The 28,000-nt window shown below is 28.2% G+C and overlaps 7 protein-coding genes across 7 annotated transcripts; 4 read left to right on the top strand and 3 right to left on the bottom strand.

Moving 5' to 3' along the window:
- Positions 1-161: 161 nt before the first annotated feature.
- On the top strand, positions 162-917 carry GO595_005286 (40S ribosomal protein S1; the record flags this gene model as incomplete). The annotated part of the gene is made up of 1 exon (XM_067918512.1): positions 162-917. The coding sequence occupies one exon, from the start codon at positions 162-164 to the stop codon at positions 915-917; it is 756 nt and encodes a 251-aa protein (XP_067774499.1).
- A 4,318-nt stretch (positions 918-5,235) lies between these two features.
- Positions 5,236-5,721, top strand: GO595_005285 (ribosomal protein L21e; the record flags this gene model as incomplete). The annotated part of the gene is made up of 1 exon (XM_067918511.1): positions 5,236-5,721. One exon carries the CDS (start codon positions 5,236-5,238, stop codon positions 5,719-5,721), a length of 486 nt encoding a protein of 161 aa, XP_067774498.1.
- Positions 5,722-6,120: 399 nt separating this feature from the next.
- Positions 6,121-6,603, top strand: GO595_005284 (ADP-ribosylation factor family protein; the record flags this gene model as incomplete). Its single annotated transcript, XM_067918510.1, has 1 exon — positions 6,121-6,603. The coding sequence occupies one exon, from the start codon at positions 6,121-6,123 to the stop codon at positions 6,601-6,603; it is 483 nt and encodes a 160-aa protein (XP_067774497.1).
- A 120-nt stretch (positions 6,604-6,723) lies between these two features.
- On the top strand, positions 6,724-8,007 carry GO595_005283 (uncharacterized protein; the record flags this gene model as incomplete). The annotated part of the gene is made up of 1 exon (XM_067918508.1): positions 6,724-8,007. The coding sequence occupies one exon, from the start codon at positions 6,724-6,726 to the stop codon at positions 8,005-8,007; it is 1,284 nt and encodes a 427-aa protein (XP_067774496.1).
- Positions 8,008-9,383: 1,376 nt separating this feature from the next.
- Positions 9,384-10,190, bottom strand: GO595_005282 (uncharacterized protein; the record flags this gene model as incomplete). Its single annotated transcript, XM_067918507.1, has 1 exon — positions 9,384-10,190. The coding sequence occupies one exon, from the start codon at positions 10,188-10,190 to the stop codon at positions 9,384-9,386; it is 807 nt and encodes a 268-aa protein (XP_067774495.1).
- A 9,699-nt stretch (positions 10,191-19,889) lies between these two features.
- On the bottom strand, positions 19,890-21,749 carry GO595_005281 (Heat shock 70 kDa protein, mitochondrial; the record flags this gene model as incomplete). The annotated part of the gene is made up of 1 exon (XM_067918506.1): positions 19,890-21,749. One exon carries the CDS (start codon positions 21,747-21,749, stop codon positions 19,890-19,892), a length of 1,860 nt encoding a protein of 619 aa, XP_067774494.1.
- Positions 21,750-26,053: 4,304 nt separating this feature from the next.
- GO595_005280 (peptidyl-prolyl cis-trans isomerase, FKBP-type family protein) lies at positions 26,054-26,398 on the bottom strand (the record flags this gene model as incomplete). The annotated part of the gene is made up of 1 exon (XM_067918505.1): positions 26,054-26,398. The coding sequence occupies one exon, from the start codon at positions 26,396-26,398 to the stop codon at positions 26,054-26,056; it is 345 nt and encodes a 114-aa protein (XP_067774493.1).
- Positions 26,399-28,000: the final 1,602 nt, after the last annotated feature.

The following is a 28,000-nucleotide window of genomic DNA, read 5'->3' as shown; positions in this document are numbered from 1 at the left end:
TCACAAATAATTAAAATAAAATCTACAGAAAAACCTTTGTAATTATTTGATTTAATAAAATTTCATTAAAAATTTGGTTTTCTTTTTTTGACCTTTACATTTTGGGGTGCTCCAAACGGTTTTGACTACGAAATGGCGGTTATGGTCGATCCTTTTGGAAAATGGGTAAAGCTCAGCAAAAGGGTAAGGCCTCAAAGAAGATCAAGCAGGATACTTTCCTCAAGAAGGAATGGCGTCACGTATTCGTCCCAGGATTCTTCTCAAAACGCGATATCGGATTCACAGTTTCACACAAATGTGCTCGTGGTAAGACACCAGCCGATTATCTCAACAACCGTGTTTTCGAACTCTCCCATGGTGACCTTGTTGATGAACAATCACATGCATACCGTCTCTTCAGCTGGAAATCAGTTGATGTTCAAAACAACGATGTCTTAACAGTTTTTGCCGGAATGAGACTTACCAACGATAAGCTTTCTTCACTTCTTCGTAAGTATCGTACACTTATCAACGCACAAGTTGATGTTCGTACAGCTGATGGATACATTCTTCGTGCATTCAGCATTGGCTTCACTAAGAAATTAAATCCAAACAAGAAAGCATGCTATGCACAACAATCCAAGAAGCGTGAAATCAGAGATGCTTGCATTGCCATCATGAAGGAAACAATTGAAAAGTCCACAATCCCAGAATTGTGTCAAACAATTGTTAACGAAACAATTGAAAAGGCCATCGTTGAAAAATGCAAGACCATCATGCAAGTTGATAATGTTTATGTCACAAAGATCAAAGTTATTAAGGCACCAACATTCAGCGGCGAAGAACTTAAGAAACTCCACCAAGGACGCGCTGTCACAAAAGCTGCAGAAGTTGCACGCCCGGTTGAAGAAGAAGCTAAAACCGAAGAAACTAAGTAAAATGCACATAGCAAATTTTGAAATTTATGGAAAATGAAATATAATTATAACAAAAAAAAATAAATTTTTTTTTGACATCTGAAAAAAATTCTTTTTGTTGATATCTTTCATATTTATATTTTATTAATTTGTCTCTAAACACCCTCTATAAGCTCAATTAAGTCATTTTAAACTATGATTAATTTTCTTTATGAAGTTTCTGATAGACGATGAATTTTTGAATGGATTTTGATACGTAATGCTCAGAATTAGTTATCGTAATTTGACATATGTTTTTTATACCATTTTAGAATAGTATTGAAGTCTTGTGGTTCTATAATATCATCTTCACTTTTGTGCACGAAGTCCATTATTGCTTTTAATGTTGAGTAATCTAAAACGCCATTTATCAAGAATCCTTCATGTAATTTTCCCAGAACTAGGAGAGCATTCTGTATTTCCACTATTCCATCTACCATTGAAATCTCTTCTCCTTTAGTGAAATATTTCCATGTATTACTGATTTCCTCATAATGTAATTTTTCGTCAGATAAGGAAATGGGGTGCCCTATGGGGTACTCCAATTTACACTTGTGAATCTTCATTATCGAGGAAAGACGAGCAATCTTCCCAATGTTCTTATTAAATTTGCCATCGTTTACAAGAATCATTTGGTTTTTTTGAATGAATTTGTCACTAAGTTGCAAAAATGAACCAAAGTAAGCAGGAATAACTTCAAATGAAGAAATCCGTGAATCATGAATGAAAACCTGATTAGATTCTATTGTAAAACGATTACACTCAGCAACGTCTTCTTCGTTACCAGTATATTTGAGCATTGCCGGGAAAAAATCATAATACATTTTGGAAAACGTTGGAAATGAGTAAACAGAAAAGCCATATAGGTTTATGGTATCGTGTGTTTTTAGCGTGGCGGAGAGGTGTTTGGGGATTTCTGTAAATGGAAATACAATATAATTTTCAGTTTGTAAGATACTACATTGGACTTTATTTATGATCACTTCTAAGCGCATAAGTATACATCCAAATTTTGTTTCCATAAGTCCTTGATCAAGAAAATTTGAAATATATTTTTGAAGTTTTGGAAGATTACTGATTTTTGCACAACAAATAAAATACGTAAAAATAGGGATGGTTTCGTCTGCACCTAAATTTGTTCCATCCGAAAAACTTGAGTTTAGCCATCTATCAACATTTGAAATAATACACATCATTGAGGTTGGAGAAGGCTGCAAAGGGATCCTTTTAAGTTCTAGAACGAAATGTCTTATTATAGGAAGTTTCTCTGGTTCCAATTCAAGATCATACTTAGTGGAAAGTCGGTTTTCTATCGGTCTAACGTGCTCCTCTGAAAAATCATATCGTTCTCTATCGTTATGGTTATTTTGAAGTTTGTTGATGAGATCTTCATCAACACCACAGGAAGAAGTAGCAATACTCGCATGATACTTACATCTTTCGACGAACCTAAGATTTTCAAAAACGTCAAATTGGAATCCCATCATTTTTTTATGAGCAATTATTGAAATAAGGCGTTCAGCAAGAATGTATTTCATGCCTCGGACTGCACACTCAGCACTTTGTACTACATCAAAAAAACGTACTTTGGATTTGTAATTTTCAAATGACATGTTTTTGAAAAGATTGTTTTTAAAGATTGTTTGAATCACTTGTTGATGAGATTCGGGAGAATAACTTTGATAAATTTTTAAAAAACTCTTAAAAAAACTCTTATTTGATAAAAGTTCGTATTCTAATTCATAAGGAAACATGAAATCAATCATTGGTAATAGGACATAAAAATCATTGGTAACATTACCATTCGAATCTTTAGCATAATTTTGAAATTTCGAAAAAACAGTGTCATCTAGTTCTGATTGGCTTTGAAACAACTGTCCAAGATAATTTTTAAATTCATTAGATGAAATTATTTCAAAATGATATTTCAAAAATATTCCAATCGAAATGGTTTGGGACTTACTCTTTGATTTAAAGCAATTGTAATAATATAAAAGTAAATCATGTAAATGGGATTTAACGTTTCCATATTTCACATATTTGTCATGCTCGGACTTATCTGTTCCTGGGTAATTTCCAATAACTTTAATTTCTTTTTCTAGTATATCAAGTTCCTTTTCTAGAGAAGTTATTCTATAATGGAGTGCATCGAGGATTAATTCTACCTCCATTTAAAGATATTGAATACTTTACATCTTACATTTTTTTGAATAATTTACTTAAAAAAATGCCTCTATGAAATCATGCAATTTAAAAAAAAACAAAATGATTCATTATACAATTTTATATATAAATCTATTATTTCTTTCTCTTAGGGCGTGGCTTTAATAATGGCCTTTTTACATTTGCATTCAGGATTCCATTCATTCGCGAACTTCTTGCCCATTTAAACTTCTTAATAGCAGGTACACCAATTATTGTAAGAATAATAAGAATGATTCCGCCAACTAATTGAGAAAATGTAATCATATTAAGATTATCTCTTAAATATCTACAGAATAAAAAATATTCTCCTTTAATTTCTTCTTTTGTATATTTACATTGATGAAGATCTTCGAAAAGAATTAATAATTGAGAAGAATTATATGCTTTGTCATATAATTTTAAAAAATTATTATTTTTAGCTAATTTAAAATAATATTTATCTGTAATATTAAACCAAAAAGCAGGTGAATCATAAGAATTTGGAACAATGAGTTTTAATTTTTCGTTGAATTTGTTAACTGCATATACAGCTTCAATTACATAATGATCTTCAATTTCATAAAGAATAGGAGAATTTAGGCATGGCGCAAAGAATTGAAGCCTCATTGGAATTATTTCGGTTGAAGTTTCTTCAATATAATATGAAATTTCATTACAATATTCACTCGTACTTTTGCTTCCTGCAAAATGAATACCGCATGAGAAAAATATTAAAAGTCCTGTTATTACATTTAAAATAACCATGATTAACATGATATTTCCTCTACTAATATTTCCTGCAGCAATTCCTAAAGAACATGAGATAGAAGCAAGTATTAAATTCAATAATATAAGCCACATTCGTATGCTTTCATATTTATCTGTATATTGACTCATTAATTTTGATTGAGAATTTGCACGACCTATGGAATAATTTAAATCTTTTATAAAATCATCTCTGTTTTGATTATAAATAGTGCTAGCTGTTTGAATAGGAAATGATTCAATTAATTTTGTTGTATTTTCTTCAATTTTCTTTCCTATTGTGGAAAATGTTTTTACAAGTTTTTTGAGAGATCTATGAGCATCACGATTTGAGAAATATCCATGAATAAGGATTCCTTCTAAGAAAAATGAAAATATAACAATTGATAATCTAGTAGAATTGATAGATGATTGTAAATATCCTAATCGTGGTAATGAAGTTCCTCCACATCGCCCACAATAATAGCGACATGTTAAAAACAATGATACCCATATAGCAAATATAACTCCAATCATTCCAAAAAGAATAATAAACATTTCACATGAACCTAAATATTCTCCATTTTCAGGATCAAAATCTTGATCAATAAGAACAAACTTTTTTGTAACTCTTGGCGTTTCATCAATGATTTTTCCTACAATTTTTTTTAAAAATTTATTAGGACTAACTTTCCATGTTTCGCCATGCCTATCAGTGTATATAATGTTTAATGATGAATTATTTCTAAGGACATATGTCCAAAGCAACCCAAATGATACAAAAATAATAAATGAAACAAACAGACGATGTTTGATCATTACTCTCGTCTTTAAGTTTCAAAAAACGATTAGTAAAAATTTTATCAAATGTAATTTTTTATTAAAAAAACCATACTTGTTTCAATATAATTTCAACAATAACTTAAAAATTAATATTAATATTTCTGAAAATAATTAATTTTTCATTTTAAATCTAACCTAAGATTTTATGTTTAATATTCATCAAAAAATTATTAACTTAAAAGTAACGATGTTACAAATGCGCGCGCTTTTAAGCATAATTATTATAATGGAAATCTGACTTGACTAGTCAAAAAAAAAATAAAATAAAATAAAATAATTCATGTTACTATTGAAGGTTATAGTCAATATTGAGGTATAATTAATAAATCTACGTTTAAATTTTATCAAATTATAAGAAGATTTGATGGAAAACTTACAGGGGATTGGATTTCAAGAGTTAATGATAACGTGTTAAAGTAAATTGCATTAATACAATATAAAAAAGAGATAAACTTATTTCTTTTCATTGGCAAATAGAACTTTAAACGGCTTCAACGGTTATTGGGGAGTTATGGTCGACCTTTTCTGAATGGGTCATACAGCAGGTCTTCGTTGGGGAACACGCTATCTTTTCGCTCGTAAGTTTAGGAAACATGGAATGCCAGCTCCATCACAACAACTTCGCACATTTAGAATTGGCGATATTGTTGATGTTCATGTAAACTCAGCAGTTATGAAGGGTATGCCTCATCGTCTCTACAACGGCCGCACAGGAACAGTTTGGAATGTTTCTCCACATGCTGTCGGTCTTTTAATTTATCGTCGTGTTAATAATCATATTGCTCCAAAGCGTATTTACGTTCGCACAGAGCACATCCAACATTCAAAGTGTAGGGATGATTTCAAGAACCGTGTTGCACAAACACAAAAGCTTAAGAAAGAAGCCAAAGAAAAGGGAATCAAACTTGATAAATCAGCCCTTAAGCGTCTTCCAGCTCAACCAAAGGAAGCTCATGTAGTGAAGCCAGAAGTTATCAAGGCTGTTTGCTTCACACCATTCCGCGAAACATGGTAAAACATATTTTTTTCATTGTCATTTTAATCATGTTATTCATTTTGCAACAGTATTTTTGGTATTGTATTATAAAAAGAGTTTCTTGGGTGAAAAATGATCATTTTCTATATTTGATCAAATGAAAAAAATTCAAAACAAGTTTGAAGTATCTGAGTTAGATCAACCTGTTTTTTTTTGAGGTGCTAAATTAGATTCATTTGAAATAGTTCAGGAGTTTAAAAAAAAAAAAATTGTTTATTACAGTTATTAGGGTGTTCTATCGTCTCATTTCAACCCAAACCGTCATTAATTTGGAAAAAGTCGATTTTATATAGTTTACATTGTAATATACATATTTTTAAAATGAACATTTTTGTTCGTTTTTGGAGGTGGCTTTTAAGCCTCTTTTGGAAGAAACAAATGTCAATTACAATAGTTGGACTTTCTAATGCAGGAAAGACGACACTGATTAAAGCTTTAATTGGGGAATCAACAGAAGAAACAGTTCCAACAATTGGTGTGGAACAAACAAATTTCACAAAAGGTGGTGTTGAAATAAGCGCCTGGGACATTGGCGGCCACAAGCAATTCCAATTTTTATGGGGATCATATTGCCAAAATTCAAATGCCATTCTTTATGTTCTCGATGCTGCAGATGACGCAGCAATTGAAGAAAGTGCAACAAAGATTAGTGAGTTGGTAAGCAACAAAGCAATTGATTCTATTCCGATTCTTATTTGTGGGAACAAAATAGATCTTCCAGAGGCTTTGAATGCTGACCAATTGATTTCTAGGCTTCGCTTACCTGAAATTGAAGGTCACGATATTGCATTGTTCACAATTTCTGCTAAAGAGCAAACAAATCTTGATTCGGTTGTCAAATGGCTTATTGATCATGCATAAACTTTTTCTTATTTAAGGGTTTTGCTTTTATTGATGATGTTTAAAAGATTTTTTTTTATTTTTATGAATGACTTGGAAAAGTGTCACTGAATACGTTAGTGATTTTTAAACGTGCTTTAGATGTCACAGGGAAAACATTCATCATCAGATACTGTTGTTAATATTAGCTTTGAATCTGGTAGCTCATCAAAAGAAAAGAAAAAAGTAAGTGATTCATTCAGTCCTTCATTTCTTTCATTTGATTCACAAAAAACAGACATCATTTCTCCAACTCAAAAACGTCCTTCTTCAAGTAGCAGCGCTGCACAGGCTAAACCAAGGTCTCAAGCTAATTCAAATTCTTCGATTCCAAAAAGGCAATCAAAAACAAAACCTAGTACATCTTCAAATATATGCGATCTCGATTTTTCAAGTCCATTCAAATCTTCTTCAAAGACATCAGCTCAATTCGAAGAAAAGCCATCAAGTAAAATATCAAGTTATGATCCTCTTAAAACTAAAACAGAACCACAAACACCAACCCATGGTCCTGATCAAGGAATTGGTGAAACTTCGTTAACAATTGATGACTTTGAAGATATATCAATTTCATCATCAATTTCAAAAATAACTTCTGAAAAAATTTCAAACGGCTCACCAAAAAGGCATTCAGATGTCCTAGATCCTAATCCTTCTTTACGTGCTGATTTTTCTCAAATTTCCTCATTACATAAATTTTCACCATCACAAAAGAGCGAACTACAGAAGAACTCAAACACACCACAGGCGCCAGAAGCCAAACATTCACTTTCTAATTCGGAATCTAAACACCAAATTCCCATAAAATGTGACGTGCAGAATGGGGCACCCCAAACCCCTCGTAATTATTCTTCGCAAAGCAGTATTTTACTTTCTGGGAGTCAAAAGATCCCAACAGAATCCTCTAAACCAATAAACATCCGGCAAACGAGGAAGCCATGGTATGAAATTGATGAAACTAAGACCGAAATCAAATCTGATCAATCTGCAGAAATTGAAAAACTTCGTAATTTAGTACGTGAACAAAGAACAATCATTGAGAACCAGAAAGAAACCATACGTCTTCTAATGAATGAAGCTGTTTCTCATGAAGAGATAACATCTTTAAGAGCTGCACTTGCATCCAAGTCACCTCTTCTTCAACTTGTCGCAGCAACACCAATGAGTGAACAAAAGGCAACGAAGCGACTTAGAGCTGAAAATGCTGCTTTAAGAAAAGAAATTGAAGAAATCGAAATTCGGCACATGAACGATTTGAAACAAATGAGGACACAATTTGCAGCCCTCGCATCAAGGCCAATGCCTACAGATGGATGCGCTAAGTGTAAACGGAGAATAAGGGAACTCGAAGCGGAATTGAAGAAATATCAAAGTAACTCACAGTAGCTGTTATATGTTTTTGTAATGTAAAAATTTGTAATTATAAATATTTGTAGTGTTATTAAGGTATACATCATATTAATATAATTTCTTATTACATTTGTTTAATAAATTTTTCTTCTTTAAAGTCTTCAGTAAATTTATCTTCTTCAATATTTGTAATCTTTATCCCTGTTGCAAATGTATTTGTTGTTTCATTTTCTTTGTCTTCACTATTAACATTTTCCTTGATTTCTTCTTTTTTATCATGAACATGTTTTAATAATACAATGAGTAATGTGAATATAATATAATATATTTATATCGATAAAACAAACAGAAAAAATGATGATGATTGAGGGATATAATTAGTATAAAAATTCGAATAATAATTAAAAATACGTTTATATTCAGTATCAAATTTCACAATAATGAAAAAATGTCATTAGCTCATATAAAAAATGATAATAGAAACAAATATTTACAAAAAAATTATCGAATGACGCATAATATATTTTACTAATAATACTAATGTTATTATAGAGGAGTAACGAAATTTGGTTCCTTGAAATCAACAACAAACGGATCTTCATCAATCTCTTTTAATGCAGATGTACATGTGAAACTGTTCCATTCATTTGTTTGATAATTATAATCTTGCACGACATCTTCTTTATGAACATTTTTCTTGCGTCCAAAGTAAAAGCTTAAAACGATTACTATAATAATCACAACAACAACAGCTGTAATTCCTGCAATGACTCCAATATTTAATTGATTTTGTTTTTGAGCTTCTGTTTCAATTCTTTGCTTATAAACAAAGAAATAATTCGAATAAAATTCTTGAAATGTGGTAAAATGAATAACTGTATAATTATAAAAAAATTTCGAGTTAGTATAAGTTAAAGTTGAATACATTGAAAGAATATATGAATTCGATGCATATTAATTTTAGAAATCACAGTTTGATAAATGGTTGTGTTTATAAGAGTTTTCGTTGTTGTTACTGTTTTCGTTTGTGAATATGTTAAGGAATTCTGTAATGTACTAACAACAATTGGAACTAATGTGCTAGAGCGTGTAATACTTAATGAAAATGTTTCGGACCTTAAATAAGAGGATATTTTGTTAATTATTATGTTAATTTTCTAATGATATTACAATATTTCTTAAATTTTTACTTAAATCTAATCAATAGATTCTATATGATTGCATAAAAATTAGATGCATGTAATTTTTATATCCCACTGCTCATATAACATACACATAAATACATAAAATTATTAAACTTGGAGCCAAAGAACAATGCGATAACTGAACACCTACATCAACATTGTACCACAAAACATTTTTATGTATTTTTTGAAGTTTAAAATGAAGTAATTGATTAATAACAATTTATTTTATTTCCAACCAAGCGCATTTTTTGTTGTTGTTCTGATAGTATTTGCCTTATAATTATCAATGATAACCAATTTATCATTTCCCTCAACAACAACAGTGAAGAAATGGAACCCCTGCAAACACACAAAAACATTCGCGTTCGGATTTAGCCAAACTCCGATTGTTCGACCATCGAAACTTTTGAGAACTCTGATTCCAATGTTTTGTTGTGTGGGACTTACGTATCCGTTATGCTCAATGATAGCAAGCGCTTCATCACTATTATCGCCATTAAGCAGAAGCCAAACAAATGACATCGTTGTCATCTTATCAGAAAATACATATGGCTCATCGCGATAAAAAGAGGATGACATTTTGGCCGAGGTGAATGTTAGAGAAATAAGCAGTAAAAGACAGGCTTGTGGACTCTTTAAATAGTTTTTGGTGGCAATAAATATAAACGCTTCATCACGATCTTGTGTATGCTGAAATAATGCAACACTATGCTTGGGATCGAAGCTAGTACAAAAGGCAAAATCAGGTGAAACACGTTGAAAAATATTAAGAATTTCCGATATCAATATATCTTCAACAGGAACATTAATGTTTTCTGGTCGCTGACGCGCAACATAAATGTGCGATTGTATAACAGCAAAAAGTCCGCATGGACCTCCTTTTGTTTGTTTGAGAACATCTGTATTTGGAATAAATACAAATGGTTGACACCAACATTGAAGCCTCGAAAGATCTGATTTCCCATTATTCATTTGAAATACAGCTTTTGATAATTTATCATATTCTTCTCCTTGAACCATAAACTCATTCATCCCTCATAAAAAAGTGCAGATTATCAGCGACCGTTTATCATATATCGGTCATTATTGCCTATCGTCAAAGGTTTTATGGGTGATCATTTTTCCCACAATGATCCGGTTGTGGTTATAACGTTATAACGTTACAAGGCATTAAATTAACAAAAAACCGAAAAAAATTCTATTCTATCGTTCTCGTTTTGTGTGAAATAATAGTAAATTAAAAGATACAGCAAAATTTGCTGTTGCTGGAGGAAACCTTGAGATTATTCATTTATGTGAACAAAATCATTTAAAATTTGAAAACACTCTTGAAACAGCTATTGAATTCCATCGAAATGACATCTATAAATATATATGTGAAAATAAATCTGTACTTATTAAATATGATATTTTGGCAAATTATTGTATTAAATGTGGGAATTATGAAATTCTTTCATTTATAGAAAGTAATTTGGAGAATAATATGTCTTTTCTAAATACATCAGTAAGCATTGGAAATTTATATCTTGTTAAACATTTCATACAAAAATGTTCTCTTTCTAAAAACATTTCGTTTGATTCATTTTAAAAACAGATATTATTGAAATTGTGCAATTTATTCTTGAACAAAATGGAAACAAAATTAATGAAAAAGATATCTATTTATTATACATAGTATTGATTTAAATATTTTATTATTTAATGAAAATATTGATTATTCATATTATATCAAACACCATTTATCGTTGCATCTAAAATTGGTTCTAAAGTAATTATAAAGTTGCTTCTTTATAAAGATGTTTGTTTAATTGATTCTAATATTTCTTAATTTCATTGATGTTTATTTTTGTAATTTTTTACTTAATTTTAATTAAGGTTTATTTAAAATATTTTGCTAAATTTAGCAACTGAAAATGGGCACACTGAAATAGTTAAACTATTATTTGATCATTTAAAAAATATTTCAAATTCCGGTTTTTTTAAATCACTTTATATTTCATTTTTGTTTTCAAAGATTATTATAATCTTTTGAATCAATTTTTTTGTGTGCAGCATTAAATTCTTTGAAAATTATAATATATATTTAATTCACCACTTGCATATTGATATTAATATTAAAAATATTCATTTGTTTATTTTAATGTTTTAAGTAATAATTTAATTTTTTATAATAAAAATGGAAATTACATAAAGTATTTGAAACAGTACTAAGTATTGCTAATAAAAACAATAAAAAAGATATGGTTAAATTTCTAATTCGGAATGGGGCGGATTATGAAGCTACATACCATGAATTAAAAAATTCAAATGAATTTGAGCCCGTTTATCATGCAATACATTTTTAAACGTATCGTGATGAACTTTTTACAACTTTTTCTATATCATTCCACGGTTATTTCATAAATCCAAGAAGCAAAAAACATTCAAATCTCAACAGCCAAACGACAGAACAACAACATAACCGTAATACTAAAATCTGGTCCTCCCCTGATCATAACGGTCGCGTTTTCTCAAAAAAAAAAAAAAACGAGTTTTTCTGTGTTATATTGCAAAAAAATTTCGACCTTCCAATTTTTTTTCCTTTTAACACATGAAGTTCCTTTTAGCTGGCATCTATTTATTTATTAATTTTGTATCAAATAATTCAAATATTGTAAGTAACAGAAATAATTTTTATCTTCCACACAAACAAGAAGAAGAAAAGAAGGAATTGAATACATATTTTTATCAAAATGAATATGAAATACTTTTCAATGGAATATCCAAAGAATTTTACTCATTTTTTCGAACAAGTTTTTCTAAGATTTTCAATTTTTCAAACGAAAGAGGATTTTTCACACGAAATGGAATAAAATATAACATAAATAATGAAATTTTCAATTTATTCAAGACTTTTTTTCGAATAATTTTTAATTTTATGATAGTTTTTCAAGAGAATTTTGAATTTTTCAACATTCTTTTTCTTTTCAACTTCATTAATAAAAGAGATAAATATTTTAACGAAAAAATTCGAAATAAAAATAATAACGAAAAAATAAATACATTTTTATTTCTACTTTTTATTGGATATAGTCTTGAAATATATTATGAAGGTAATCAAAGTCTTATAATTGAAAGCGAAGAAGATTTTGAAGATTTCCATAAAGAAGAAGCGATATCTCTTTTTATCTATTGTGATATTTATGAAATTCCAGAATCAAGTTTTTCAAGATGTAATTTAGTTCAAAGTGTTTATATTGGTGATAATATTATAAGTATTGGTTATTCTTCATTTTACCAATGTTCTAATTTAACGAGTGTTTTTTATTGGTAATAAAGTTCAATATATTAGAGATACAGCATTTTATTAATGTATTAACTTAAAAGAAATTAATATTCCGAACTCAGTTGAAACTATTGCGACATATGTATTTTATCGGTGTTCTAATTTAATAAGTATTATTTTAGGCGAAAGTGTTTCATCAATTGGGACGAGTGCATTTTCATCATGTACCAAATTAAAATATATTTATATTCCATCATCAGTTACAAAGATATCAAAAGAAGTATTTTCATCATGTCAATCACTTGAAAATATTAATATTTCTAAAGATAATTCATATTTTTCTAATTATTATAATGATGGGGTTTTCTATGATAAACATATTACAATAATTTATAAATATCCGTTAGGGAAACCAGACGAAACATATTCAATTCCGAACACAGTTTCCACTATTTCAAGTGATACATTTTCATATTGTGATAGTTTAAAATATATTACAATTCCAACATCAGTTACAAATATTGGAGAATCAGCATTTTCATATTGTGATAATTTAGAATATGTTAAAATGAATTCGAATATTTCAGTTATTAATAAACGATTATTTTCAGAATGTTCCAAATTAAAAGAAATTTTATTACCAACAACGATCACATCGATTGGAGATTCTTCATTTTATCAATGTTCTAAATTATATGAAATTATCATTCCAAAAATCAGTTCAAAATATTGGAGATTCTTCATTTTCAGGATGTAGTAATTTAAGTAATATTGAAATTTTAGGGAATAATTTAACGAGTATTGGAGAATCAGCATTTTCATCATGTAGTAATTTGAAATATATAAATCTTCCTAATTCAGTTACTAATATTGGAACGTCAGCATTTTCATCATGTTCTACATTAGAATATATTGAAATAAATTCAAATCTTTCTGAAATTTCCGATTCTTTATTTCGACTTTGTTTCAATTTAATTAACATTACAATTCCAGAAACAGTTATAACGATTGGAAGATATTCATTTTCAAATTGTTATAGTTTAAAAGATATTACAATTCCAGAAACAGTTATAACTATTGGAACATATTCATTTTCATATTGTGATGGTTTAAAATATATTACAATTCCAACATCAGTTACAAATATTGGAGAATCAGCATTTTCATATTGTGATAATTTAGAACATATTAAAATGAATTCAAATATTTCAGTTATTAATAAACGATTATTTTCATGATGTTCCAAATTAAAAGAAATTTTATTACCAAAATCAGTTCGAAATATTGGAGATTCTTCATTTTCAGGATGTAGTAATTTAAGTAATATTGAAATTTTAGGGGAATAATTTAACAGTATTGGAGAATCAGCATTTTCATCATGTAGTAATTTGAAATATATAAATCTTCCTAATTCAGTTACTAATATTGGAGCGTTAGCATTTTCATTATGTTCTACATTAGAATGTATTGAAATAAATTCAAATCTTTCTGAAATTTCCGATTCTTTATTTCGACTTTGTTTCAATTTAAATAATATCACTATTCCAGAAACAGTTATAACTATTGGAAGATATTCATTTTTATCATGTCAAAATTTAATCAATATTAATATTCCGAACTCAGTTACGCAACTTCGTGAATACTCATTTTTATCATGTTCCAATCTTCACACTATTACTCTTGGGACACAATTAACGAATATTGAAAATTATGCATTTTCATCATGTAAGAAACTTGAATGTATTTATTTTTATGGTGAAAGAGAACCGATCATCAGTTCTACAGCATTTTCAGGTGTTCCGCTGCGAATTGTTATGACGAGTGAAAGATATTGTAATTCTACGTTTGGTCCATTCAATGTTTCGAATGGTATCATCATTGCAGAATGTCTTCCAACGACAGAAACATTTTCACAATCGAACACATTTACTAAATCGAACACATTTACTAAATCGAACACATTTTCGCCATTGAACACATTTACTAAATCGAACACATTTGCACAATCGCTTCCGGATGGCGCAAGTTTTTTACTTACTGTTTCATATACTGAATTTATTTCATATACTCAAACACTTTCTGTATCAAATTCTATTCTCCACACTCGTTCTTTTACGTTATTTGGTGCTTCACAAACGTATGTTATTACCGAAAACATTTATTATGAATATACAATTATATATTACACAACATACTATAGTTATTACATGAGTTTCTTTACGATTGTGTATTCATATGATGCAATTAAAAATGGAATGTCAACAGGTGCACTCATTGGTATAATATGTGGTTCCGTTGCATTTGTTTTCTTCGTCATTACAATTACGATTTTGCTGGTGAGAAGTAATAAGAAAAAAGAAAATTCTTCAAATAAATTGGAATTCAAAGATACTACAAACTCAGAAACTCCTTTGTTCGAAGAAGTGAATAATGAAATTGAGAGTTTGGCTAAAGAAGATGAAGACCAATGGATATGATGAAAAATGATTATCATAAAACATGATTTCATGAAATTTTTATTATGAATATTAATATGCATATTATGTGAATTAGTTTTTAACGTTTTGAGATATTTTAAAGTAAATAAAGGAAAAGTTTAAAATTTTATGAGAAGTTGATTTTTGTTTTAACTTTCTCAAACAAAAAATTAATAATATTTAATAGTAATTATTTTTTCTATCAAAGTCATAAAATGTTGTAATTGCTGGTAATGAATTCTGAAATTTACATTTGCTACTTTTGGCTGTATCCACTTTTTGAATAATATCACTTTTTTAAGGATAACTTTTTCTAAGTATAACCGCTTATATGATCAAACAAGAAACTTCAAAAACAGGAAAGAAAAGTTTTAAATTAAAACTTTAAAATCTAATATTGCTCACAACAAAATCATAAATAAAACTAATATTACACATTTATAAAAAATTTTTTTACATGATGATTTTATACATGTAATATAAATTAAATGCAGTATACTAGATAAAAAACAAAGTTTCAAAATTTTGAAATTATTGATTTTTGTGACTTTGAAATTTGTTTAATTATGATACTCAAAATCATATAAAAATGAAAAATTATAAATATCGTTTAAAACAAACCAAGAATATCAAAATATAACTTCAAAATCATGTGCTCTATTATTGATGTAATTAAATTGCATTAACACGTTCATGGCGTAGAGAGAAGAAACACCATTTAGAGAGCAAAAGTGAAATTCTTGCTAAAATATTTTAATACATAATAAAGCACAATACCTTCATGGAGAAAGCATCTAAAATGAGGAAGAAAAAATGAAACTTTCTTGTCAAAAGTGAAATTTATCCTTTTTCATTCAGATTATTATTTAATAATTTTAACCAACCTCTTCACACAACATCAAGTAGCACCTTTTCACACTGAGTAATTAAGTGTTACTTGATAAAATTATATAAAAAAACATAATTAAACGTCGGCTTTTTATTCATTAGAATTGATCTAATTAAATTTGTTCAATAAAGTTATCTTCTTTAAAATCATTTGCAAATGGATCATCTTCGATATTTTTCATTTGCAGTTCAGATGTAAATGTTGTCACTGTATCATTTTCTTTTTCTTCTTCAACGTTACTAGATTCAACATCATTTGTTTGCTTTTTATTTCGTAGTTTAATTAACAATATAATAAGCAAAACAACAACAATGATTATAATTACAACAACGACGCAAACAACAATAATAATATTCGTATTATCATTGTTAACAAATTCATTTATATAAAAAACAGTGAAAATATCAGAATAAACACTATAATAAGTAGAATATATTACAATAGTATAATCATAATAAATGAATTCGGTTATAATATAAGTGAACATTGAATTAATAACAGAAAGAGAATATGAATTTGTTGGAAAAGTTGAGAAAACACTTAAAGTTTGCGTATAGGATAATGAATATGTCAAAATAAATGAATGAGTTATAGTTATCGCAGAATTTGATTTTGAATATGAAATGGTGTTCGATTGTGCAAATGTGTTCAATGGCGAAAATGTGTTCGATTTAGTAAATGTGTTCAATGGCGAAAATGTGTTCGATTTAGTAAATGTGTTCGATTTAGTAAATGTGTTCGATTTAGTAAATGTGTTCGATTGTGAAAATGTTTCTGTCGTTGGAAGACATTCTGCAATGATGATACCATTCGAAACATTGAATGGACCAAACGTAGAATTACAATATCTTTCACTCGTCATAACAATTCGCAGCGGAACACCTGAAAATGCTGTAGAACTGATGATCGGTTCTCTTTCACCATAAAAATAAATACATTCAAGTTTCTTACATGATGAAAATGCATAATTTTCAATATTCGTTAATTGTGTCCCAAGAGTAATAGTGTGAAGATTGGAACATGATAAAAATGAGTATTCACGAAGTTGCGTAACTGAGTTCGGAATATTAATATTGATTAAATTTTGACATGATAAAAATGAATATCTTCCAATAGTTATAACTGTTTCTGGAATAGTGATATTATTTAAATTGAAACAAAGTCGAAATAAAGAATCGGAAATTTCAGAAAGATTTGAATTTATTTCAATACATTCTAATGTAGAACATAATGAAAATGCTAACGCTCCAATATTAGTAACTGAATTAGGAAGATTTATATATTTCAAATTACTACATGATGAAAATGCTGATTCTCCAATACTCGTTAAATTATTCCCTAAAATTTCAATATTACTTAAATTACTACATCCTGAAAATGAAGAATCTCCAATATTTCGAACTGATTTTGGTAATAAAATTTCTTTTAATTTGGAACATCATGAAAATAATCGTTTATTAATAACTGAAATATTTGAATTCATTTTAATATGTTCTAAATTATCACAATATGAAAATGCTGATTCTCCAATATTTGTAACTGATGTTGGAATTGTAATATATTTTAAACCATCACAATATGAAAATGAATATGTTCCAATAGTTATAACTGTTTCTGGAATTGTAATATCTTTTAAACTATAACAATTTGAAAATGAATATCTTCCAATCGTTATAACTGTTTCTGGAATTGTAATGTTAATTAAATTGAAACAAAGTCGAAATAAAGAATCGGAAATTTCAGAAAGATTTGAATTTATTTCAATATATTCTAATGTAGAACATGATGAAAATGCTGACGTTCCAATATTAGTAACTGAATTAGGAAGATTTATATATTTCAAATTACTACATGATGAAAATGCTGATTCTCCAATACTCGTTAAATTATTCCCTAAAATTTCAATATTACTTAAATTACTACATCCTGAAAATGAAGAATCTCCAATATTTTGAACTGATTTTGGAATGATAATTTCATATAATTTAGAACATTGATAAAATGAAGAATCTCCAATCGATGTGATCGTTGTTGGTAATAAAATTTCTTTTAATTTGGAACATTCTGAAAATAATCGTTTATTAATAACTGAAATATTCGAATTCATTTTAACATATTCTAAATTATCACAATATGAAAATGCTGATTCTCCAATATTTGTAACTGATGTTGGAATTGTAATATATTTTAAACTATCACAATATGAAAATGTATCACTTGAAATAGTGGAAACTGTGTTCGGAATTGAATATGTTTCGTCTGGTTTCCCTAACGGATATTTATAAATTATTGTAATATGTTTATCATAGAAAACCCCATCATTATAATAATTAGAAAAATATGAATTATCTTTAGAAATATTAATATTTTCAAGTGATTGACATGATGAAAATACTTCTTTTGATATCTTTGGAAGTGATGATGGAATATAAATATATTTTAATTTGGTACATGATGAAAATGCACTCGTCCCAATTGATGAAACACTTTCGCCTAAAATAATACTTATTAAATTAGAACACCGATAAAATACATATGTCGCAATAGTTTCAACTGAGTTCGGAATATTAATTTCTTTTAAGTTAATACATGAATAAAATGCTGTATCTCTAATATATTTAACTTTATTACCAATAAAAACACTCGTTAAATTAGAACATTGGTAAAATGAAGAATAACCAATACTTATAATATTATCACCAATATAAACACTTTGAACTAAATTACATCTTGAAAAACTTGATTCTGGAATTTCATAAATATCACAATAGATAAAAAGAGATATCGCTTCTTCTTTATGGAAATCTTCAAAATCTTCTTCGCTTTCAATTATAAGACTTTGATTACCTTCATAATATATTTCAAGACTATATCCAATAAAAAGTAGAAATAAAAATGTATTTATTTTTTCGTTATTATTTTTATTTCGAATTTTTTCGTTAAAATATTTATCTCTTTTATTAATGAAGTTGAAAAGAAAAAAGAATGTTGAAAAATTCAAAATTCTCTTGAAAAACTATCATAAAATTAAAAATTATTCGAAAAAAAGTCTTGAATAAATTGAAAATTTCATTATTTATGTTATATTTTATTCCATTTCGTGTGAAAAATCCTCTTTCGTTTGAAAAATTGAAAAATCTTAGAAAAACTTGTTCGAAAAAAATGAGTAAAATTCTTTGGATATTCCATTGAAAAGTATTTCATATTCATTTTGATAAAAATATGTATTCAATTCCTTCTTTTCTTCTTCTTGTTTGTGTGGAAGATAAAAATTATTTCTGTTACTTACAATATTTGAATTATTTGATACAAAATTAATAAATAAATAGATGCCAGCTAAAAGGAACTTCATGTGTTAATAGGAAAAAAAATTGGAAGGTCGAAATTTTTTTGCAATATAACACAGAAAAACTCGTTTTTGAGAAAACGCGACCGTTATGATCAGGGGAGGACCAGATTTTAGTATTACGGTTATGTTGTTGTTCTGTCGTTTGGCTGTTGAGATTTGAATGTTTTTTGCTTCTTGGATTTATGAAATAACCGTGGAATGATATAGAAAAAGTTGTAAAAAGTTCATGGTGTATTACCAATGGTTTTATTCAAAATAAACGGTCACCAAAAACCATGGAGCACTCAATAAGCAAAATAAACCATAGAAATATAAAAATTGTGTACGAAGACTCTTCATGAAATTCCACTGGATTTTATTTTTATGGAAACCTTGGTGAGTAGGTATAAATTCTGTATTTTCATGGAAGTTATTTTTTTTCGAATTCACTGTTGGATGTAAATGTTTCAATTTCTAGATTTATTTATTTTTTTTTTATTTTATTTTACAACTTTATTTGAAAGATCTAACAAATGATAGTAAAATATATCAAATTTTATCAAGGTGATATTAGAATATCACAAAAATAAAATCATGTGATCACATTCCATAAAATTTACAGTTTTAATACTGATATATTAATTTTATATTAAGTCATATCAATTCATGTTTCCAAGAGAGAAAAATCTCATTTTTGCAGTCTGGAAATATAAAATTTTCATTTATTCTTTTTGTAATAACTTCATTTAAACTTATTTCTTGATAACACTTTTTATTGATCATTTGCGTTATGTATAATTTTTAGCATTTCATCAGTCAATTTCTTTGTTTCATTGAGTTTCTTATTCATCAAATCGTCATCATTCTTCGTAATTGCTTCTTCCAACTCGTCTATTTTTCCTTTAATTTTTGTCACCAAATCATTTGGTAACAATTTCTCATATTCCGTCATATTTCTATTTGCATTTATAATGAAGTTCTCCAAATCCATTTTCTTCTCAATCAGTAATCTATTTTGTGTATCTTCTTTCTCATGTATCTTTGCGTCTTCGATCATCTTCGATATTTGTTCAGTACTTAATCCATTATTTTGTTTGATTTCGATCTTTTCTTCTTTTCCACTTTGTTCATGTTTAGCTGATACGTGTAAAATAGAATTCGCATCGACTTCGAAGCTGACATTAATCTTCGGTATTCCGCGTGGAAGTGGTGGAATTCCGGACAACGTAAAGTCTCCGATTAACTTATTACCGGATACAAGTTCACGTTCGCCTTGATAAACTCGAATTCCGACTTTAGTTTGTCCATCGACTCCAGTCGAAAATGTTTCAGTCGTCTTTGTAGGAACAACAGTATTACGTGGGATTAATGGCGCAAAGATTCCGCCCATTGTTTCGATTCCTAATGATAACGGAGTTACGTCCAATAAAATTAATTGGTTCAAGTTCCCTTGTAATACTGAGCCTTGAATCGCTGCACCAATTGCTACAACTTCGTCTGGATTAACTCCGGTGAATGGCTCCTTCCTAAAGAAATTACGGACAATGTTTAGGACTGATGGAGTACGCGTCATTCCGCCAACCATTATGACTTCGTTGATTTGATCAGGTGTAAGTTGCGCATCTTTAAGACAGTTGGCACATGGTGTTATAGTGCGCTGTAATAAATGACGTGTCATGGTTTCATATTCAGTCCGTTTGAGACTCATCTTAAGATGTTTGGAGCCAGATGATGTGGAACAGATATATGGCAAATGGATTTCAGTTTCAAGCATAGTCGATAATTCAACTTTGGCTTTTTCGGCAGCTTCGCGGATGCGCTGCATTGCAATTAAATCTTTACTAAGATCAATATGTTCGTTGGATTTAAAAGTTTTGATAATGTGTTGAATTATGACATCATCAAAATCTTCGCCGCCAAGAAAAGTATCCCCATTCGTGGCTTTGACTTCAAATATACCATCATCACTGATCTCTAAAATGGAAATATCAAAAGTTCCTCCGCCAAGATCAAATACTGCAACGGTTTGGCCGCGCTTTTTCTCAACACCATAGGCTAAAGCTGCAGCCGTTGGCTCATTGATGATACGAGAAACTTTAAGACCGGCAATTTTGCCTGCATCTTTTGTGGCTTGACGTTGTGAATCATTAAAATAAGCTGGAACTGTAACTACAGCATTAGTAACTTCTTTTCCAATATAACTTTCGGCAGTTTTCTTCATGGTTTGAAGTATAAAAGCACCAATTTGTGATGGTGAGTATAATTTTGATTTGGCATCTTGAACCCAAACTTGATCATCCTTTTCAACAATGTTATATGGAACCATTTGTTTGGATTTGGTTACCATAGGATCATCATAACGTCGACCAATTATTCTTTTGGTAGCAAAAAATGTAGAATGTGGGTTAGTAATCATTTGACGCTTTGCCTGGTTTCCTACAATCATTTTTCCTTTTTCGTTAAAAGCAATAACAGAAGGGGTTGTTCTTGATCCATCAATTGCTGAAATAACTTTTGGTTTTCCGGCCTCAACAATAGCAACACATGAATTTGTTGTGCCAAGATCAATACCAACTATTGGGGAAGTTGCCTTGGAAAATAAATGTGAATGTTTTGATAAAGCTTTTATCATTTTGTTCGAGTCACTTTTCATCGTCACTCTTATCGTTCATTTGATTATTGAGCGATAGAATTTTCTGAAAAATGGACTCAATCAATTTTATCGTTTATTCATGTGAACTTAACGTTCTAAATGTACGTTTTTATATGGATGAAATCCATCAAAGAGATATATCTAAAATATTAGAAGAACTTCAAGATAAAATTAGAGCTGTAAATGAAAGATATTCCGAAAATCCAAATGATGAGAATTTAGCTATTGAAATTCAAAAATTAATTGAAAATACAGATCAAGACTTACGACTAAAAATGCATGCAATGGTAAAATGCGAGTTTTCTAAATCCAAAATTCTTCCGCTTAATTATAATCCTCCACCAATATCTAACATTTCACATAAAACAATAAACCAACCTTCTTTACCACCTCTTAGCACATCACAATCTCCTATTCCTAGAATAGTTACACCAAAAACAGAAAAGCCACAAACAATTATACCAATCACAACACAAAAATTTTCACCTATTCCAAATGGTCATTTACGAACACGAAAAATCTTTTCAGATACACCACATTTACCAAGGCCTAATGCACATGATCCTCAAGCTCCATTACCAGAAATTCCATCCAATGCAATTGATAAGTATGGTATTCAAGAACTTAATGAATCAGGTTTATTACCCAATGAAAACATCCAAGAACATTTTACAGGTCTTTTTACAGTTAATCCATATCTCTCAGACCATACTAAAATTCCATTTACACCAATGAACACATTTAAATTAGATGAAACAAATGAAATAACATCAAAAGAAGAAAGTCGACAATTTAATGAAGAAGAAGAAACAATAAAAGAAGAAATTACACAAAAAGAAGAAGAAGAAACACCAAAAACATTAACAATCGAATTAATTAATGGAATTCCAAACGAAACATCAAATGAATACCAAATATTTAAATTACATAATGCGTATCAATGGGAATCGATTTCCATTATCTTTAAAATGTTACAAAAGTATTGTGAAACGAAAGGATATCAAACGCAACATGTGAACACCGAATATTTACTTGATTTATTAAAACTTTCACCCGATGAAATATATGAAGAAAAACTATCGAAATGTTTAATCGATAAAAATGTTATTACTAAACGATTTAAATATATTAACAAAACAGAAAATAATTCTGCGATAATAATACAATCAGTTTTTCGAGGTTATAATATACGAAAACGAATTCGTGAATATAAGAAACAAATTAAATCGATTGGAATCATTAAAAATTGGTTTAAAACTCTTCAACAAATTCATAAATATCACAAAAAATTACAAAAATATCGAATAAACAATGAAAACAAATATAATGAAATCCAAACAAATTATCATTTCAATGAAAATGTTGAAGAAATTAATGTACAAATACATTTAATTAAAAGTTATGATTCAATTGAATTAGGTCGAATTGAAGAATTAATAATTAATCCGAACATTATATTAATTATATATTCGAATAAACCAATATCAACAATCATTTCGAATTATTTAAAAGAACATATTAACGACCAAGAAAAACTTTACTTCTTTACATCACAGTATAAATTACCAAATTGTTTAACGATTGAAGATAATTTTGCTTCGAATATTAACATAATAAATAGAATTAAAAATATAACAAAAGATTATAAAACAATTTTAATTCCAACAAAATCCACAAAGTCATTAATAGAAATTAGCGTTAAAATTAATGCATTTATATTAGCTCCTAATCCGAATATAATAAAAAACTTTTTAAAACAAAACATTTTATTGAAATTTGGTTTAATTTGTTCAAATGATATTAAAGGAAAAGAAATGTTCTTTAAAACATTAATAAAATTGATTTTAAATAACCCAAATGTATTAAAATGGTTAATACATTATAATAATAATAAGAATTTTTGTTGGATTAATATTAATGACATTAAAATCTTACAAAAAATGAAACAAAATTTAAACATTTTAACAAAAAATGAAATTAATGATGAAAATTTCCAACAAATTATTACAAATAACATCAAAAAAGAATTTAATAATATAATAAATTATTATAATAATAAACAAATTAAAAATTTTAACTTTAATTTATATTCATATATAGAATTTGTTCCGAATGAAATTGTTTCTTCTCCTTCAATAATATTTTATAAAGATCCGAACAATAACAAAATTAAAGTTAAAAGTACATTTGAAAATATTTTTATTTCGGAATTTAAAAAATTTGCAATAATTTATCCATCGTTTACTATAACACCGAAAACATTAAAAGAAAAATCATTTGATATAATTAATGAATGTAAAGATTTAATTGGTTATAATTTAATTGATTTTTGGTATATAAATAATAACAACGAATTGAAATTAATTCCAAAAAATATTAAAATTTGTAAATATAATAAATTACTTCCAAAATTACTCATAAAAAACATTTTTAATGATATAAAAAATAAATTTTTTTATATACAAAAAAAAGTAATTTTCCCTTTAAATGTAAATATTGATGGAATTTATGAAATTTTAAGAAATAATAATATAAAAGTTAAAGAAAATGTTTTCGTGTTACCAAATTTGATTAATGATAATTGCGTTGGTTTAATTGTTGTGGAAAATAACCCAGAAAATCTTTTGGATTTGGTTTTGAATGTTTTAAATGTTTTCGTTGAGAAATTGTTTGATTTGTCATTCGATAAATGTAATGTTTTGTTCGAGTATAAAAATGCTGTGCAATTTGTGAGGGATCAAATCACAAATAAAAATGATGAAAATTATTCAATAGTTTTAATGGAGAAAAGAAATATATCTTTTGATTGTGATATTCGACAAAATGTTAAATATAAAGATATAAAATTAGATCCAAATTGGAAAAATAATGAAAATGTTGTTAATAAATAAAAATGTTATATAATATAATTTTGTTTAATAAATACTTTCGCATTGAAGTTTTCATTAAATAATAAGTATGTAGAAATTGGATTATTATTCTAATTATAGCTTCTAATTACTAATCTTTTTAAAGAAAAGTTTTCATTAATTTTAATTTAAATTAGAAGTCGATTTTATTATATACTATTTCATTGTTAATTTAATTTTTTTATTATATATCGTGAAAATTGGTTCCTCTTATAAAAAAAATAAAAAAGGTTTAAGTTAAAAATAATTTGGCATTTTAAATAAAATTTTTTTATTTAAAACTAGCTTTTAAAAAGGAAGTTGGTTTTTAAGAAAAAAATTTAAGATGAATTTTGATTTTGAAGCTGCATTAAATTACTTATGTAATCAAACTAATTTTAGATATTGTCGTTTAAATGAGCAACTTGAAGATAATAGTTGCCCTATAATTCAAAAGAAAATTGGTGGATTTCTTGTTGCAGATATTACATTTTTGATATTTGGAAGTGTTGTAGGATTATTTCTCATATTTTTTATTGGATTTCTCAAAGGAATTCCTGTACAATATAAGAAACAAAGAAAATCACGTGGTCTGCATTTATGGAGAGGGAATCTTGTATTTTGGGGATTGTCTATACTTTGCTGGGTTGCTTCAGTGTCAATATTTCCTTCAGATGGACCTATTCAGCATTATTTATTAATTGCCAGAGGCTGCTTGGTAAATACAGCGCAAACTTTACTTTTAATTATAACTCTTATTGATATCCAAGTTATACCAAATGAAAACCTCAGTGTTGATATTTTTGCATTTATTTTATCGCTTGGTATTGGATCTATTTTTGCTTTGAACATTTTAAAACCAAATATATTAATTATAGTATTATTAGGTTTTATTTATCCATTAGGTTGCACACTATTCTTTTTGTTAGGAATGATTCCTGTTGTTATTTTTAGAGGGTTATTCAAATGTTTCATTTACTTAATTTTAATAGGATTATGTTTAATTGGGACATTTTTAATTGAACTTTTCCTTAACAACTTAATTTGTGAAAAAATAAATGGTGGGTTTACATCTCCTTCATTATCTGTACTCGTTTTTGCTTTCTATCGTGTGTTTCTTCAACTATACTTCTTCGAGTTGAAGAAGTCTGAGAAATATGATGGACTTCCAGTGCATCCAAAGAAAGTTGAAGATGTTTCTTCTTCAGAGATTAATAAACCGCTACCAATTGACCTAAGTGATTACTCTTATAGTTATACACATTCTGAATCATAAAAAAAGAAGTTCAAAAAGCATTCAATGAGTAAAATTATTTTCCTAATATCTTTTTCTAAAAATTAGGAGTAATGTCTTGATTCTTATAAAAAAACAAATATTGAAATTAGTAAATTTCTTTAGAGAATCTTCAAAAGCTCGATTTCGAAGATAAGTGTTGAGCCTGGTGGGATAAGGCCAGGGAATCCACGGTTTCCATATGCATAATCAGCTGCAATTGTGAACTTAGAGAGCTCACCTACTTTCATTGTAGCAACACCAAGGCTCCAACCAGCAATGACACCACTTCCGATTGTAAATTCGAATGGTTTTCCGCGGTCTCTTGATGAATCAAACTTCTTCCCATTTGTTAATGTTCCGACATAGTGAACTTGAACCTTTTGTCCTCTTTGAGGAATTGGTCCAGATCCTTCGCGGATGATATCCTTTGTAACTTTTCCGTCTCCAGTAACTTGGATAGACATTGCAAAAGTGTTCAAATTTGAATGCTTTGAAATCAATTCAATTTTCAAAGTATTATCAAAAAGTGATCATCCAAACACAATTTCTGGATGCCCACAAGTGGGCATTTTTATTACTGTGTTCATTTTCCATAATGGATGATAAATACCAATTAGTTAATGAAATCGGGGTGGATCTCATGTAATAATTCAGAAAGTAACTAACGCCAATGGAGAATATTTTGTAAGAAAAAATTTTTTTCGAAAAATTTGAGTCAAGATGAATTAAGTGCCATACAAAATGAACTCATTACTCTTATGAAATTGAACCATCCAAGCATTATTAAATTTATTGAATTTGATCAAAGCGGAGATTTTTTTAATATTATTATGGAATATGCTGATAAAGGTGATTTATCAGATAGGATAAGGAATCTTGTTGAGTCAAATGCAAAAATGCCAGAAGATGAAGTTCTATTTTATTTTATTCAATTGTTATTTGGTATAAACTATATTCATTCCAACAAAGTTATTCATGGCGACATCAAACCGGCAAACATTTTTGTCTTGGATGATAACATAATTAAGATTGGTGATTTTGGTGCATCCAAAATCCTTCAAACTCTTAATGAAAAATGCGGATCATTTGTTGGAACTATGCAATATATTTCACCAGAAATTATAAGAAACATACAGTATGATTTTAAATCTGATATTTGGGCACTTGGGTGTGTTTTATATGAAATGTGCACGCTTAAACCAGCATTTCCTTATACAGGTTCACTTTCAATACATAAAAAACTTTTACTCAGTGGCAAATATAAACCAATTTCAAATGAATATAGCAAAGAATTACGTGAACTTGTTTCAAGTATGTTATCTCTTAAGCCATCAAACCGCCCAACTACTTCTGAGATTTTTCGAAGTCCATTTATTCAAAGACGAATAAATTGCAAAATAATAAATTCGAATATCTATAAAAATCCACAAAAATTAAAAATCGTTTTGTTCGGTGATTCTGGTGTGGGCAAAACTTCGATTATATCACGATTTCTATATGATAAATTCGATGAAAATCATATTCCGACAACGTCAACATTTAGTGGCATTAAAAATATTACAGTAAATGAAAAAACTTTTAATATATCAATTTTGGATATAACAAATGATGTTAATGTTCGCGTGGTGCAATGTATTGCGACTTCATTATTCATCATTGTTTATTCAGTTGATGATAAAAATAGTTTTAAGAATATAACTAAACATTTTAACGAAATTAGAAAAATAACCTTGTATCCTTTGATTGTTTTATGCGCAAATAAAAATGACTTAGAAAATAAAGTGGTGACTGATGAAGAAGGAGAAACAAAAGCAAATGAAATGAAGGCGAAGTACTACACCATAAGTGCAAAAACTGGTAATAACGTGAAGCAGATGTTCGATGATATCGCTGAAAACATAGCTAACATGCATTTAAATGCATAGTTTTATGTTAAATAAAAGTTTTCTTTTAATAAAATTATATTGTCAATAAAGTCACTTAAGTTGTAACTTGGAATAGTTATAAATAAAACAAAAATATTTTTTTTTTCTTTATATTAAGTAGCAATGTAAATTCTGTTTTGT

The sequence above is a fragment of the Histomonas meleagridis genome (genome assembly GCF_020186115.1).
Source record: "Histomonas meleagridis strain 2922-C6/04-10x chromosome Unknown contig_33, whole genome shotgun sequence".
NCBI lineage: Eukaryota > Parabasalia > Tritrichomonadida > Dientamoebidae > Histomonas > Histomonas meleagridis.
The sequence above is the reverse complement of the archived record's forward strand: the minus strand, read 5'-3'. Positions and strand labels throughout refer to the sequence as shown.